Source organism: Solea senegalensis, linkage group LG2 (genome assembly GCF_019176455.1).
Source record: "Solea senegalensis isolate Sse05_10M linkage group LG2, IFAPA_SoseM_1, whole genome shotgun sequence".
NCBI lineage: Eukaryota > Metazoa > Chordata > Actinopteri > Pleuronectiformes > Soleidae > Solea > Solea senegalensis.
In genome coordinates this window covers 8,178,625-8,195,083 of record NC_058022.1, presented here as the reverse complement: position 1 = coordinate 8,195,083, position 16,459 = coordinate 8,178,625, and the positions used below count along the sequence as shown (strand labels likewise).

The following is a 16,459-nucleotide window of genomic DNA, read 5'->3' as shown; positions in this document are numbered from 1 at the left end:
TTTGTGTGGCGGACATCAACCGAGCTGACTACTGTTACGTCTGTGTGACTGAAAGAGGTCGATTTAATATGACAGGCTGTGTGCTTTCTACTTCTTCCTCCTCTTGGCTGCCATTGGCTGCGGCAGGCCTTACTGAACTCTCTGACAACCAGCAGTCCATTGACATGGAGAGAAGCAAGTCCCCCACTTCAGGTAACCTGCCAACACATTCACACACACACACCAATCCCCGCCAGTACAAAGTCTGTCACACTTGTATGCAAATATCTGATTGCACTGTGTGATTGTGTGATTCTCAATGTGCAGGTTTGCTGGTAACCCGCTGTCTTTAAAGTTGAATTTTACCCACAGTATGCAACCTTTGGACACCTCACCCATCGCCACAGCATCTTGGGAATGGCAGCTGTTTAATATGGCATATAGAAAAAGTGCAAGTGCTGAAAACACTTTTTTGGGGACGGTTGCTGTGCAGAAATATAGGTGTCAGGCTGTTTGGTTGCAGTATGTTTTGGTCTATACTCCTTTCACCTGCTCTCCATTCTTTATATCTCTTTCAGGGTGTTCCCCTCTTCTTTTCTTGGACCGATTATGGACAGTTGATAAAAATGGTAGTAACCTGCATCATTTTATGAGATGAAGGCTTGTCTAAATCAAGACACTTCTCAAAGCTCTTTAAATATTGACCAAGTCAAACATTTGTATTGGTGTGTATTAGTGCCTGATGATTTAGCATTACATGCTAGTGGATATATTGTGAAATAGACCTGGTATGATGAACCATGTAATGTAAATCCCCCAATATTTGCAAATAATATTATATTCATTATCTTGTCACCTGCTGTGGGTTTCAGGATCAACATTTGTAATGTAATTGAAAGAAGATAAGATGAACAGGACTGGCTTGTGATGAGAAAAGGTTGGACGCAGTAGATTAGCATTTAAACTATGAGATTGTTTACCGTACATTTGGGCCTAGGTGTTTAGAGACAGGGCAGATGAAATGAGACTTTGTTTGTGATTGCAAATAAAGAGACAAGTGCATAGCACGAGTAAAGAAAGAGTTCAGGAGTGATAAATTAGAAAATTTCCCAGCAGGTGCTTTGGTGTGTACTGTGGGAAATCACTTTATCTCAGCAAATTCAAAACGTAAAAGTTTATTAGAGAGATTGTTAATACATATGCATATGTGCCTAAGACACTACCAAGCTGACATGCTGTATATGCAAGGCTTGGTCCACTTTATATACTTGTAGTTTCCAAACTTATTTCAAACAAATTGCAGTGATTTGAACTGTTGATAGATACAAATATTTCTCGATAAAAGGAGAAAAAGCAATTAATGTTTTTTTTCTGTATTAATTCCCTACAAACTAATGTTCCTGAAATACTGGATGTTGCCATTCATTATTTCTTGTAACCATTGATTTCATTGGATTGGTGTTTCAGATGCTCGCTTAGGAGAAATGTTTCAGTATATTTTTTATGATAATGACAACCAAAGCAGAATCATTTGAAACTTTAAAACTCGGTTACCCAACTTCTGGGAAATGTGATACTAAAGGGGAAGTACACTCAAAATATTGTGATTAATGCAAGAATACATTAAGACAGTGTTTTCTCCCGAACACAAATAAGCCACAGCTGATCTTTGAATAATAAGATGTCATTAGCTGGTGATACAATTATACATTCATGCTTGGGAGACTGTCAATGCTGAGATGTGATAATGGTGCCTTTGTTTTACAGAGAATAGAAGCTATTGGGATTTGTGTTAACACTGAGGCACTTTGCATGCCTTTGAAGAAATAATCTGACATGGTTCAGGTCACAAATGCCACTGTTACTTTGCTCCATGCTGCCTTGTCAGTCTCTGCACTTGGGCCTTTTGTGTCCAAGCCTTTGAGGCAATCATATTCTGAGCCCTATATCTGAGACAGTGTTGATGCAAAATCCAGTCACAAGTAAACAAATAGCTGAATAATGAACACAATGTCTAATAGTCACTCCTAGAGGTAGGGAGATCTCTGGGGATGAAGAGCTGTATCTTATCAGATGCCTCAAAGGTGTCCAAGACCTTAATCACACTGGAGGGATTATATTCTAGCCTGGATGTTTCTCATTTTAACATTGGAAGGCTGATGTGAAGGATGTATATGTTACTTCAATTATCCTGCTGCTACCACATTCCTTTCCTATATAAATTGGTAGAAACAGGTGGATAAATGGACCCAGATATACGTTTTAAATAACTCTTTCTTTGTATTGATGGACTATGGTTATGTAGCAGAAAACCTGAGTTGTAGCTGTAGGCATTTTTTTGATTTTTCAGGTGAACTTTTAAAGTTCATGAAATTTGAACAACCTGAGAAAACAAAATGTGCATCGTATTCCATCTGATGCACAATAGCTGATACAGTACATGACACAGAAGAAAACCTTTTTTTTTGCCTAGTAGCATAGAAAGAACAATGTCTTTATCAACAGGAGGCTAAACAGTGTGACTCAACAGTGACTCAGAGACTACTGTGATTTTCATAGCATTCAGCTGCTCTGTGGTGAGTAGTTCTGGCACATTACAGTCTATGAAGGCAAAATTAATTTTCAAGACTTTTTAACCCTTCACTCTCTATATTAAGATTAATATACAATACTTTTCTTTCCCTCAGTGGGAATTACAGGTTCTGACTATGGTTGAATAATTTTGATTATGGATTATTTGATTATTTGATTTGCAAATAAAAAAGTTTACATCATACCTCAGTTCAATATTCACTTTGTTATAGATTTCAAACAACATGGAGCATTTCCATGTCAGATACCATCAAAACATTACTTGTAAGTAACTACAAGTCCCCCCGTCTGTACTCAGTACCTTTAATGTATCATATGAATACTAGTTCACTATGAATCCAGCTGAATGATGTCTGTCGTTAAGCTTTTCAATCATCTACAGCACTTGTGTGTTTTCCTCTTGCCTGTTTTGCCCAAGATACATAATTTGGTTGAATAAACTTTGAGCCATTTTCTGGGTTTTTTTTCAATGTAGTGTTTTGTCTGCTCTCACATTTTGAGTCTCCAGCCTTGTTTTGAGCCACTTAAGGCAGAAAACGGAAGCAGGACAAGATGTTCTTTGCTCAGTTGGTGAGGCTTTCAGTATTGTCATGTCGACTAGGTCGTGGTCATTCTGTCCCATTACAAGCCTGTCATCTTTTAATTAGAGAGTTGGAAGAAAGGAAGCGTTAAGGACAGACAGATCATTGTCTGATTCATCTCAGAATTTTCTTGGGGGCGAGGCGGTGGTGGATCAGTTAAATTCATTGACGCACAATTGCAGTCTTCAATCAAAATGAAAACGTTGGGTGTGGCTAATAGCAGCACAGCATGATTTTGTCAATTTTAGTCAGGCTAATAATTGTTGTGGCTGTTGAAATACATTTGGTATTAATGGGAGATGGCTGCAGATAAATGAGGCACCACTGTTATGCTGTGTTTGACAGGCCAAGTTTCAATAGTCTGTGTTCTTTCCATCCTTTCTCTATGGCCATTAGAGACAGTCTGGTCATGCCTGGCACACCAGGTGTGTGATGTCTGTTCAAGGCCATGTGTGGACTGCAGTCAGCATGTCAGCGACCTGATTCAACCTGTGTGTCAACAACTACAGGCTTCTGTCTAGTGTTTTTGTTTTTGCACGCCTCCACTTCTCTATCTAATTGTCTTACTTCCTTTCATCGTTTGGTCCAGTAATTGGTCCTCCTCCCAGAGATCTGTCCCCCCTCCGTCCCTCCGTTGCCTTCTTTTTTGTGTTCAGTGGTCTGTTGTTTTGGCTCAGGGTTATTGCATTTACATTCCTTTGGGAGCTTTATTGCACATGTGGCTGTAACAGGGCCAAGCCCACCCGTGAGGTGGACTAACAAGCTGAGATGCCAGCGATGGGTTCCTGACCCAGCTGGATATATTTAGCACTGGGCACATGAGGGAAGAAAGAGTGGAGGCTCTCACTGTTCAGCAACTTTACAGTGCTGAACTAACTACAACTCACTGTGGTTTCATAAAACTGAAACCTGCCAATAGTGTTTCACCCACAGTAAACCCTGCATGTTTTCTTTCTATATGTCATATACCAAAAGAACAAAAAAAACATAATATGATCATACCATGTCAATTACCAATACATTTTTTTAATATTCAAGCCTGTTGACATCCAATTAATATCATGGTCGACAGAAATTTTACCTTCTCCTCAACCAGTCAGCTGGTTTCCAAGGGACAAATGTAGTCTGGAGATTAAATCTCAGCGTGCACTCAACCTGGTATCCTTATTAGACTTGATTAATTTTAAAGAAACACAGAAAGCTATAATTTACAGTACAGTAGTCTTGAAATCTTCAAATTCAGATACGTTCACACTCAATGCTTTAACATTTGAAGCTCTCTGTTGAGCTGTGAGATGCAAAATCAAGTTTCTGGCTTTTTGTACATCAGTATTGTGCATTTGTTTGACGTAGAGTATACAGTATGTAAGGTGAGTTACTGTGTGGTTCACATTTTGAATTAAGCCAAGAGCCTAATATTGACTGTTATTGAGCTAAAAAAGTGTTGAATTGCAGTGGAAGCCACAGAATCTCAGATTGTCCACCTGTGTGATATTCTCCTGCCAGCGCTGAGGTGTGTTTCTGTTGGAAACTGACTGCTGCTGCTGCTGTTGTCCTGTGGCTATGGGAGAGGAGCTGACAGCTACCTTTGCGCAGCCTTTGGGTTCCTTTCAACATTTTAGTTCACATACCTGATTCTACATCCTGCCTTTATAGCCAAACGTTCACATTTCAATCAAATACATTAAAAAGGAGATACTTATTTTATATCTAATGGTTCAAGTCAGGAAATGGTTCCTTTGTTTGTCTGGCTCTGCTGAAGCTCATAAGGGGCAATGGGGATTAGAAAACAAATGGAGCGTTCTTCAGCATACAGCTGTGGAAGGTCATTGTCATCTGGGGCTGAAAAACTAACATAATTGCGCTATGTTCTAAGTTCCGAGAAGTTGCAGTAAATGTGAGGAAGCTACGCTATCAAAACAGGGACTGCTTTGGGTTTTTTACGTCTTCGAAATGTTATGATCACGACTACATCATAACATCTCAACCATCAACTGTCTTTATTATTTATCAGGTACTTGGCAGTGACTGATAAACTTGGTGCAATGGTATCATATTTACAAAGTAGGTATGTGTTGTCATCGTGACTTGTATGATAAATCTGGAGCAGTGCCAGATTTAAAATGTAGTGTGAAAGTAGTTGTAGTAATGCTGCTTTTAGCAGTAACACTCTTTATGAAAACTTACTAGTATTACACATTGCCGGTGGAACACCTTATTGACCTTTTGTTTGTTTTCATAACCTGTCAACTGTTTACATTACCTGCAAGACTGTCATTTCTCCCCAATCTCTCTACTCTGTCTCTCCCCTGTTTTCCCTGAAGTCTCTGTTTGTTCTGTCGGATCTCCTATTCTAGTTCATTACCCAACCTCCCTTCACAATGACCCGCGCGTCCTGCCAGAGCCTGTGGCCAGTCTGAGAGCCAGCCACTGCAGTCCAGTCTATTACTTGCTGGACAATGGTAAGAACAGTGATGAGCCGCGAATCCCAGCCCTTTGTGGACATCTGCTTGTGGCTTATATTTCATGTCAAGCAAGCAAGGGAGGGAGATGGAATAACGCGGTTGTTCTTTGGACAGGTGGTTTGTTCAGTGTTGCACCATACATGCTAACTCTGCTTCCACACTGTGAGCAACACTATCATTGAGACACCAGACGTCCTTTTAATCCTTAATGCAAACACAGAATTTAAAAAGCTGAAATGAAAATGGTGGCTTTGAAAGGGCAATTTGTTTTTCTGCTCTTGGATATTATGTATCATGAACTGACTTAATGGCCAGCGAATCGGATTTAAGTCAATCTATCAACTGAACTACTTAATACTGTTACCTCAGAAAGAGCTCTTTAGTGTTGTATGGCACATGACGCAAAAGGTGGTTGTAATGTGCAACTTAGATGCCACTAAGCCTTTCACACCAACTGATGTGATATCAAATGAACAGTGGGGCTCACAGATGATGGATAGGAAAAGGGTTTTCATATTTATTGCTGCACTGGCACCTCCTACTGGTTGTTTAGCAGTTAGCGGTGCCCTGTATAAGGATTGGGGCATGCCAAACTGGGAAGAAAACTAGCAAAGAAAATCACAGAAAAAGCAATTATATAATCAAAAATGATTGAATATTTTAAATACAATAACATATTAAGCCAACGTGTGTCTTTTACCACCCACATGTAATCTCCCACCAAAGTTGCTTGCAGTGTAAACAAGCTGATAGGGATTGTGTCTCTAGAGGTCGCTGCCACTTTATCAGTGTGATCCATGCTTTTGCGCAGATGATTGCTGGTGTTGCATTGTCTCTCTGCTCCAGCTGCTGGAGGGCAGATGTCTGCTGTATATGTGCCAGATTTGGGATTCGACCTTGATCCGTTGCCATTGTGTAATGCAGCAGTGGCTTAGGAAGAGGTCGGGGTTGTACTTCTCCTCGTGTGCCAAAGCCTCTTGTGCTTCATTCCCTTTCGATGTTAATCATTGTGCCTCCACTGGAAACACATTATCTTTGTCACTGAAGGACAACATGCTACTTTGCCGGACTGCGGCGCTCAAAATGTCTCTAATTGTGTTTTTACGAGTGTGTGTCAATAAATCGAGAATCTCATCTTGTTGTCCTCTGCGCTAACATTCATCACTGTCTCGTCTCAAACTAACTGCATGGTGCCCATTTAGTGGCCAGCTGTGGTGCTGATAAAAATGACTTCAGCTTGCTTTGTATTTTCCTCAGTGTTGTGGCCTGATCAAATCCAACACTAGTCCCATTTGGAATCTCAACATTCCATATGTTACGATCAAAAAGACAGTCGTCAGGGACCATCCAGCAGTGCATTTAACATTTGACAGCGTGAGAGAGCTAACACTTTAGCCTACATGTTGGCCTTTCCTCAGTCAAATGCTTTGTCTTACCATAGCGAAGGCAGACATTTATTTGGGAACAAATAAAAGAAGTAACATATGGAGTGTTTAGGTCAATAATGGATCTAGTCAAGCATTAACATTTAAACTGTATATGTTAGCTAAAACAAGTCATAATATTGAAATGTAAACATGAATATAACAATGAAAAAAGTAAAGAATCCTCTCAAAAGTGGTGAACTATAATGATAATAATATTAATTACATTTAATACAGACTTTGTCAAGGAACAGTGATCCCATCCAACAGACCAGAATGTAGTATATAGATTTAATTAATTCAGACTATGTTTGGGTGTTATTTGTGTTCACAATAGACCTTTTTCTGAAGTGTTAATGTAGCCACTGAGCTGTGAAAGAGAGGAGCCATCTGTGTGAAACTGGTTTATTATGAGAGCGTTTTCTCTGTTACCGTAACCCTAACACTGCACATTTTCAATGGAAGCAACAGCATCTGGTCCCCATGGTTCATTATGGAGAAAACATACATACACACACATGTTAGTACACCTCATGCATTATTTCCTAAGCAAAACTAATCTGGAAGGGTTTTCCTGTTCCTGGAAAAAATGGTAACATTCAACACGAACACTATACCACCTGGATTTCCTCTTTGGTAAGAAAAACAAATATATATTTTTTTGAAATGACCTTTGGTGCTGAGCTGCCAACATGGTCCCTCATAGCAAATACAGCACATCAGTGCACGCAACTGTGTTGCATAATTGTAGATTAAAAAAAGAAAAAATTACAGATTGCCCCCAGCACCACCAACATCCTCTGCCGTTCTATTTTCTGCTACACTGTTGCAGGATTGAAACCTGAGCCAACATTTGTTGTTTTTTTTTTTCAAAGGAATCATCATTGATTCCTTTGGTGCATTTTCCAAATAAAAGGAAACAAACAATGCAAGACAATGCAAATTCATGGTCATGCTGTTTTCCATATAGTCCTGAAATTGATCAGACATCATGTAAACACCATCCCGTATCTTAAGAAAGAAACAACAAAGCATTGCCTTCTTTTTGAGAGGGGAAACGACTCATGACATCTCAACGTCGACCTTTGCAGTTTTCTAGTTACTGCAAAATACTTGCAAAATGTTTCAACAAGTTGTTTTGTTATCTCCAGTGTCTGATTTTTGGCACCCCGGTAGTGTCGATCTGTTTTTTTTGTTTTTGTTTTTCCATGTCAGACATCCCAGGCCATGCCAGGAAAAGTACCTTGGTTAAAATTGATCACAGTTATCACAGAAATATGGGCCATTGACTGAGGTTTGTTAGTTCTTGGCTTGTTGCAGCTCAACAAGACAATGGCAGTGAAATAATAAAGAACTAAAAAATAAACACGGTTTGTTTCACTGGACCAATCATTAAGTAGCAGGAAACACTGCAACACTGGCCTGGGACAAAATGGAGCATGTCTTTTGAAATATGCCTGCCATGTGAAACTGCACCGATGTGCATGCTCTGTTCATTTGTTCGATTGCGTGAGTTTCATTTTGTTTGGTTTTTGATTATTATTATTTTTTGTCACCCTTTGACTTAGATTACACCAACCTCTTTTTATTTGTTTTATTTTTTTAATTTGAAAGGATTAATTGGTGCTTTGTTTCCTATTCTTTTGTTTCAGTAAAGGGACCCGGCAGAAAGTTAAGTCTGCCAACAGATCTTAAGACTGATCTTGGTACGGTAGGCGAAAGCCAGCAGCTTTTACTTGATTTTAATCATTTAATATCTGCTTTGGTCACATTTTGTAGGCTTTGGGTTTTTTTTTTATTTACTCTGACTCAAAAAAATTTGTTCAGTTTAATTGTCATTCTGCCCTGTTCAACCAGCCGATAAGACTGTTGGCCTGACGTGTTTGTCCATTTTGCCCCTTTACTGTATTTTGATTTAAATCCTCTGTAATTGTTTCTTCTACATTTTGCAAGTGTTTATAAAGGTGATTTTACAATTCATGCCCATGTTTAAATCTAAGGCTTTCTATCGCTTGATCATGATTGGACCATCTTCTGATTTTACACAACTTTTCTACCATTCACAGCCTTGCTCTACAGTGATTTTTTACCTCTCTCATTTTAACTGGATCATCTCTTTCCTAAACAGTCTTCTTTTCATCCTGACTGGATCATCTGCATTACACACACCAAGTGTGACCCCCCCATACATCTGCTACACAAATGCTCCACACATATCACAATCTCAGGTTTCTCTTTGCTCTGCTTATGCAACGTCACACATGCTGTCCGCTCTAAAAACTCTTTCCTTCTTTGACACAAAAGGTGCCAGTGCTCACTTGTTCTCTTGGTTCTAGACAGGTTGATTTTGTATTATTTTGCTGCATTATGAGCCAGATTTTGATAACAAAATAAAAATAACAATCATGTGCGCCTCATCACACATTTAGAATTGTCTAAAAGAGAGTGTTTCAGGCTTTAGACATACTCCCGCGGTATCAGTAAGACGTACTGCACGTTGTGAGTAAAAGGAGTAAATATATACTCTATATTCATGATAATGACCAGTATGGGTTTTTGTCACAACAGCCTATTAAATGGGGGTAGTGTGTAGGTGTGCGTGTGCTGTAGTCTGTGTGTCAGGGGAATGCGTGTGAGATCGGTAAATGACCGATTGGCTGCGTCTCTGTTTGAAATTTTAAATAATGAAAACATCGTGAGAAGGACGCAGTGGCGGCGTCATGCGGCGCTCACATTGATTTTGCTGGATTTTCCCCTGAGTTTTTTCAATTCCCACATTGCCTCGGCCCATCCTGCTGTGAAACCCTGAGTGTTACATGAAGACACGGTGGCACCCCGCAGCTTTTCATCTCCACTTTGAAACTGAACCAGCTGTGTACCAACTGTAGGAGATGATAAGAGAGGAAATTGAAAAAAAGTGAGAGAAGAAGTAGAAAACTTCAGTCACACCTTCCTGTCAACTAAAAATTTCAACTTTTGTTTTTCCACCTTGTAGACATCAAATAGAGTACTTTTTTCTTTTCTTCTACTCCAAACAAGGATAAATCAGAGCATGCAGGTGTTTGATAACTGTTAATTACCTCTAAAACTCTGGGCAACTAAAACCATTGTGCACCCAATTCACATAGTGTTTTTCTTTTCTTTGTCTCATTTTTAAGGGTCACACACATTATTGTTCTATATGAAGTCAGAACAAAAGGTTCAAACAAAGTCAGTCCCAGAGCGGAGGCCATGTAAGGCTGCAGTTCTACAAAGTAACAAGTGTTTTCTGTCAGCACCACTTGTAACTGCCCCACTAAATTAAATGCAGGACCAATTAGCATTAAAATACAAAAAAAACAGATAGTTTTTTATGTTCGCTTTGATCTTAACTGTTTTTTGCTGCCAGTGAGGCCGTAAAGCCCCTGGCCTTTAAAAGAAATAAACAGTTTCTGCAAAGAACATAGATTCCTAACAAAGAAAAAAAGAAACAAAGTGGAGATGAAATATGCCTGTTTTTCTTTTGTTTTGTTTTTTTCATATCTCTTTCCCGGCATAAAATGGATGAGTCTGCACTACAATTTGCATCTACATTTTACTCTCTGTTCCCCGGCATCTCTCTCCCCTCGCTGCTTATACTTTCTTCAAAACCACTCTCCAGCTCTCTGCCACTCACCCCTGTCTCCCCTTCTCTCTCCCACAACCATCTTTCTTGTTGACAATTTGATTTTCAACATCGGCTTGCTTCCTTAACACTGCAAAAAGAAAAAAAAATCAAAAAATCCATCCTCATAGGTCATGTGGTGTGCTGCTATATTGAGTGTTGAGTCTGCATTTTTAAAAACAAATCCTCCAATATGGTGTGAAAACGACAATGTACCATAAATAAGTACAATTCATTCTCTCCCCCCTTTAAGCCTTTAAGACGACATCTCAAGTGATCATTATTACACTAAATGACTTGTGACGATGGATATTGGAGAAGAGGATTAGAATATGATTGAAAGGTTCACAATTTGCCTCCTTTGTATTGTTTGCTAATGCTTTGCCATTGTTACAGATCATGTCAATGGACATTGCACTAGTCCTACCTCCCAGCCCTCAGCAGGGAAGCCTCGCGTCCCAATGGGTCCCGAGGGGCCACGGCTCACCCGCAGAGGCCCTGGCCGACCGCCCTTCCGCAAGGCCCAGTCTGCTGCTTGCATGGAGATCTCTTTGCCTGTGTCCCACACTGAAGGTGTGTGCTTGTCTCCCCCCATCCCTTAACCTGTCTAACATGCTGTCCCTCCCAACAAGTGCATGTCCTCCTCTCACCCTGGGGTAAGTGGAATAAGGCCTGATACATAGTTAACACAAGGCAAAGCATATGCTAATGCACGTTAGCAGCAGTTAAACTGAAACAGATGCTGTGGGGTGAGGAAATCGATGCATAGTGAATCATTTGCAGATAGGTTTGAGATTAATATTTCGTAATTGAGTGTTTGCCAAAGCCCTCCCTCAGGCAGTGGTTGTCACGCAGTGGATTTTTCTACATGGTGAACCGCCGTACACAGTGCTGTAGCGTTAGTGTTAATTATGGTTCCCTAACTTGGCAGTCATGACTCCCTGGAGGATTGCGAGACACCAAGGCTACAGCCTATGGCACGTATTTTTAACATTTAATTGGCAAGTTTGAGTGTCTGGAATTGCAATTAGGTATCTGTGACGTCATTTTGACTCGTCATAATTTCATTGTGGCTAGTATGAATTGTAGTTGTGAATATCTGTTATTCTCACTAGTCAAAAGTACAGTTTGAGATTTCAGTTTTTAATTGTCATTTCATGTGGGGTTTGTCATTATAGATATCTACAACGTCATTATGACTGGTACTTTGCTTTTATGAGCCATTGTAGAGTTAAAATCATTTGCTGACACAAATTTAGTACATTTCAATTAAGTTCAGGATGTCTTTAATTCAATTGAAAATATTGTGCTTTTTAGATTGAATTAAGTTCCACATAGTTAGAAGAAGAAGAAGAAGAAGAAGTTGTAGATATCTTGAACTTGAATTAGACATATCTACAATTCAGTTGGGGAATTTTAGGTATATATAATGACAAACCCCCATACACATGAATGGCAAAAGTGATTTTGACTAGTAAAAACTGTATTGCAGATATGTAACTGTATGTTTTGACCAGGAAGAATGATTAAATGTTAACCTCTTGCCATAACAGCCACTACTTCCATTTGAAAATAGTGTTTTCAAACAAACATTTGCCGTGTCCAGATAAGAATCGTAAATTATCTCCTACCACTAAACCTTTGAAAATGCACTTTATATCACATGACCCTTCAGGCACACACAGTGCTGATGTAAAGAGGAAGCAGTCTTTCTCCCCTGCAGCTATTACCTACATTTCAAAAGTACTAACAAGAAACGAAATGGGCGACTATGCTATTGTTTACAAATGTCTTTGTTTCCTGCCTGCACGGACTAAATCAGAGTAAATCAGACTTTTCAAAAACAATTTGTTTTTCTAAAACACCAGGGTAGCGAGGACAGCTGGGGTTTATGGAACAGATTTAAGTGTGGATGTAGTCAAGGTTTAGAGATGAATTTCATCCCATAAAATCAAATACAAATTTGACACAGACCACTTTAAATGTACTTGTACTAGTAATAGTTGCCACAAAATATAACCATGGCCTCAAATGTTTGCTTTTTATAAAAAGCAAATTAAAATTGCATTTGTCAACCATATTTGTTGTAAAAAATGATAAATGATAGCGAAAGTTTACAGTGGTCAGCTTACGGCACAACTAGCTCAGATTGATATCATTTGTATGTGTCAGCTTCCTCCAGGCATCATGAGCATCATTAGTCCATAACACTGTTATTTTGAAGGTCAGGCTGAAAAGTTTAGGAACCCCTGATCTAGAGAGATTTTTGTTTCTGTGTTGGTCTTTCACCAGCAAATAAGAGAGTGAAGCTTTGGTGATGAATGCTCAATTCTTTTTTTTCCAGTCAGACTTAATTATATGAATGCAATTTTTAGATGTATTTGCACAAGTGTGGATCAGACAACACTTGGCTACTTCAAACATTTATTTCTGCAGCATGCATTAGCATTAGCTCACAATACTGGGGCTACAGGATGCAAGACAAAGCCCTTGCATTGTGTCTCTTGGTACTGCTGCCTGTGTTGACTATGTCCCAGTCCTGAAGGTTTGTGCAATTTTGAATGTTTTAACAATTTTGATTCTCACTTCTGCACTGCTTGTCTTTCTTTTCCACTCTTCTTTATTACAAAATTACATTTATTTTATACTTCTACTAATGTTAGAAATGTACATCACAGATTTGTGTTTCATTTTACTTTAATTCACTGATTCTGTGGTGACATTTCTCCTTTTTTTCTTTCATAATTCTTTCTGCTCTCCTGTATAAATTCTGGATGTTTTTTTTTGATAATCAACTAACAAAGCATCTCACAACTTTATCATTATCCATAAAGCTGTTAGCCTATGGAGGTGTTTCGTCGGTATTTAATTAATTTTGTGTTAGTATTTGCAATTTCTCTACGTTCTAGAATATCCACACTTTTCCAGGTAGCCCCTTTAATAAATGTCCACACAGATGAGTGGATAAGTGTTTGAAGACAACCATTCAAGCATGATTTGCACTTTGGCATTTTGACATTCTCATTGACAGATCTGACATTTATTTTCTTCCATTTGAACTCCTTTTATTCTCACACTGACTTTGACTTGCACCGCCTAAATATAGATTGGCAGAGTCAGTGTCATATCCCTATGTGTGTGTCCTTGAATGAGAGAGAGAGAGAGATATGTGAATATGTGCATTCATGAAGGTAAAGTGTCCCTATGTCTCTGTCTAAAATGCCATTAGATAACTTCTATACATCCTGTATTTCTCCCTTCATTACATACTAAGACATATGTTGTGTTGTCAAAATTTGGTGCATTTGGCCAATTCTAAGTATGTATTGCCCTTCGACTCCCACAAAATAAATGTGTGGATAAAAGCAGAAAAAATATTGCTGTCAAATGAGGACGTGAAATAACACTCACAGCAGTGCAATTTTATGATATTGACCTCGGAAATTACACAGAAAATGGCCTCTGCCAATCGTGGAAGAACACATAATTACAGGGTCCGTCTGAAATCTTGCACTTGGCCTGTCACTGGTGGGTGGCAGACTCTACTGCATGACATCTATAGACTTTGAATAAACAAAGTCCTCCCACTCAAAGTGAGACATAAATCTTCCATCTTCTGACACGTCCTGCGATGTTGGACCTTTTAACCATCTCCCCTCCACTCGGAACAGAATGTTTACTTAAAGTGGAAAAGTGGGGAAAAAGCTATGACAATGCTTCATCTTTGAGAATTTTTCCATGTACATATGTCTCTCAAAAGTCTTTGTCATCACCGTATAAAAGACGCCACTGTCTGCAGCACAGTCTCGCTGACTCATAAATCTGCTACGTGATCAGCACTGCTTTTATGGAGTGTCAATACATCATCTATACATAAATGCTTCTTCTGGAAAGCTCTGACTGGGCAGGTCACTCCCTCATAGTCCTCTCCGTATTTGCTTTTATCGTATGCTGTGTTAACAGAAAGTCTCTGTGAGGACACAGCAGGTGAATATCTCTATAAAAAACCTCACTATTACTGGAACCAAAATGCTGCATGGACTGTATACTCACTCACATAAGAACATAACAACACAAATTAGCTCTTTTTTTTGCTATTGAGCAGAAATAAAGGGTTTTAACAACCATGCTGGTGCAAAATGTTGATGCTAAAAATAATCCCGATAGGTGAAGTCAGTGCCACTTGTTGATTCACATTTGACCCGTTTGCACCAATTTTGCAATTGGATTCCCGCTGCCATCTTCATTAACCTCATTATACAACACTGACCTGGAGCCAAGGGAGAAGAGATTATCCGCCGGCATAAACTGAATGTTTTATTCAAGCCACTGCTGGGACTGTAGCTGCATTATCAACCACACCAGTGCAGGCAGTGGAAGAAGCTACATTTGCAAATATTAGGGGCCGGTTATTGGCAAAAATCTGGCAATATAGCAGTGTTGTGAAATACCGTAAGCAAGGCGATATATTACAATTGTTTCCGCCCAAGATAGAAAAAACTCTCAGTAAAAATAAATAAATAAATTAATATTCTTAAGCAGATTTTTTACTGGATCAATTAAACATTTGCACATCTGTCATGTGGAAGTAACTATTTGATTGCAAGACAGTTATACCTGGTGTAAATGTATGCTGTACTTGTTCTATATTTAGGCAAATATACCGTACAGAAGGAAATGCTGTGATTTGTATGTCACAAATCTAATTTACTCACAAACAGCTTATGAAAAGGAAGAAAATAAGAGAAACAAATACAACGTTGCCGTCGTCTTCACTTTTATAAGTGTTTTTATAGTTTATGAACTGTTTACTTTTCTCAGCAGACTGTTGCATATTCTATTGCCTACCCTTGGCACTGCTGTTTATCAGTTGCACCGAGTTACCACAGTGATGAGCCAGCAGGATCACTGGAATAATTAAAGGTCAACAAGCAGTACGAGAGATGAGGCCGATGTTAATGAGGCCCGCATTCTGGGAGGAGACAGAGGAGGCAAATGGCAAGGGAAGCTAGACTCAATATAACCACGTCCATACCTCCTGTATTGGTTAGTCAGCACATCTATTAAATATTGAAGATCCAGCATGATGCCGTTACCTTGGCCTGTGGACATGGAAGCAAGGTTAGCAGCGGTTGCTTCGAAACAGGGTCGTCTAGAAAACAGCGATGGCATAAATATCAGTCGATTTGTTTATAAAACAGAGGGAAGGGGTGTTAACTTTTTCTGAAATTTAACTCGCATACAGTATAATTGTAACCCATGGAGTAAATGTACACTCTTCACAGCAGAGAGCTAAGGTGACTCACTGACCACCTGGCCAGATGCTGAGGAGGTGGAATAGGCTTTCAAACAAAGTTTGAGCCTGCACCTCCACACACACCTACATCCATGCTGACGCCATGAGGCTGATATTATGCGGCTTTCGTGATATAACGAGACCACACAGAACCTCGCACTTAATGTCAAATTCCCATAAGAGCATCAAATTTTGGAAATGATTTGTCATTCGGTATTAAAGCTGAACTCAGCACAGCTGTATTCACATAGTAGATAGAACAATCACAAGTAGAATGCAAACTTTATTATTTGCTAATTGTGCTGTTTCAAATTGTGAAGGGTTATGATAATAGTAGTTTTCTTATAGTAGTAGTCTCAGTTTGTCTGTTCTCATCTCTCTTAAGTGTGTGTGCATGTGTGCACATGGATCACCACTGTCTTTTTCCTCATCACCTCATGACACTGCCTCACCTGCCTCTCACACCCTACAGAGCTCCC

The 16,459-nt window shown here is 39.3% G+C and overlaps 1 protein-coding gene across 10 annotated transcripts in view; it reads left to right on the top strand.

Moving 5' to 3' along the window:
• The window catches only part of stxbp5l (syntaxin binding protein 5L), a 115,900-nt gene that overhangs the window by 90,179 nt on the left and 9,262 nt on the right, over window positions 1-16,459 (top strand). For 3 of the 10 annotated variants that reach the window (XM_044019505.1, XM_044019502.1, XM_044019506.1), the window contains 4 exons: window positions 127-192; window positions 5,477-5,614; window positions 8,694-8,747; window positions 11,081-11,257. In XM_044019505.1, the coding sequence (XP_043875440.1) occupies window positions 127-192; window positions 5,477-5,614; window positions 8,694-8,747; window positions 11,081-11,257 (435 nt within the window). The remainder of the gene's footprint in view (window positions 1-126; window positions 193-5,476; window positions 5,615-8,693; window positions 8,748-11,080; window positions 11,258-16,459) is intronic. The other 7 variants (XM_044019510.1, XM_044019509.1, XM_044019508.1 and 4 more) reach the window with 4 other exon arrangements.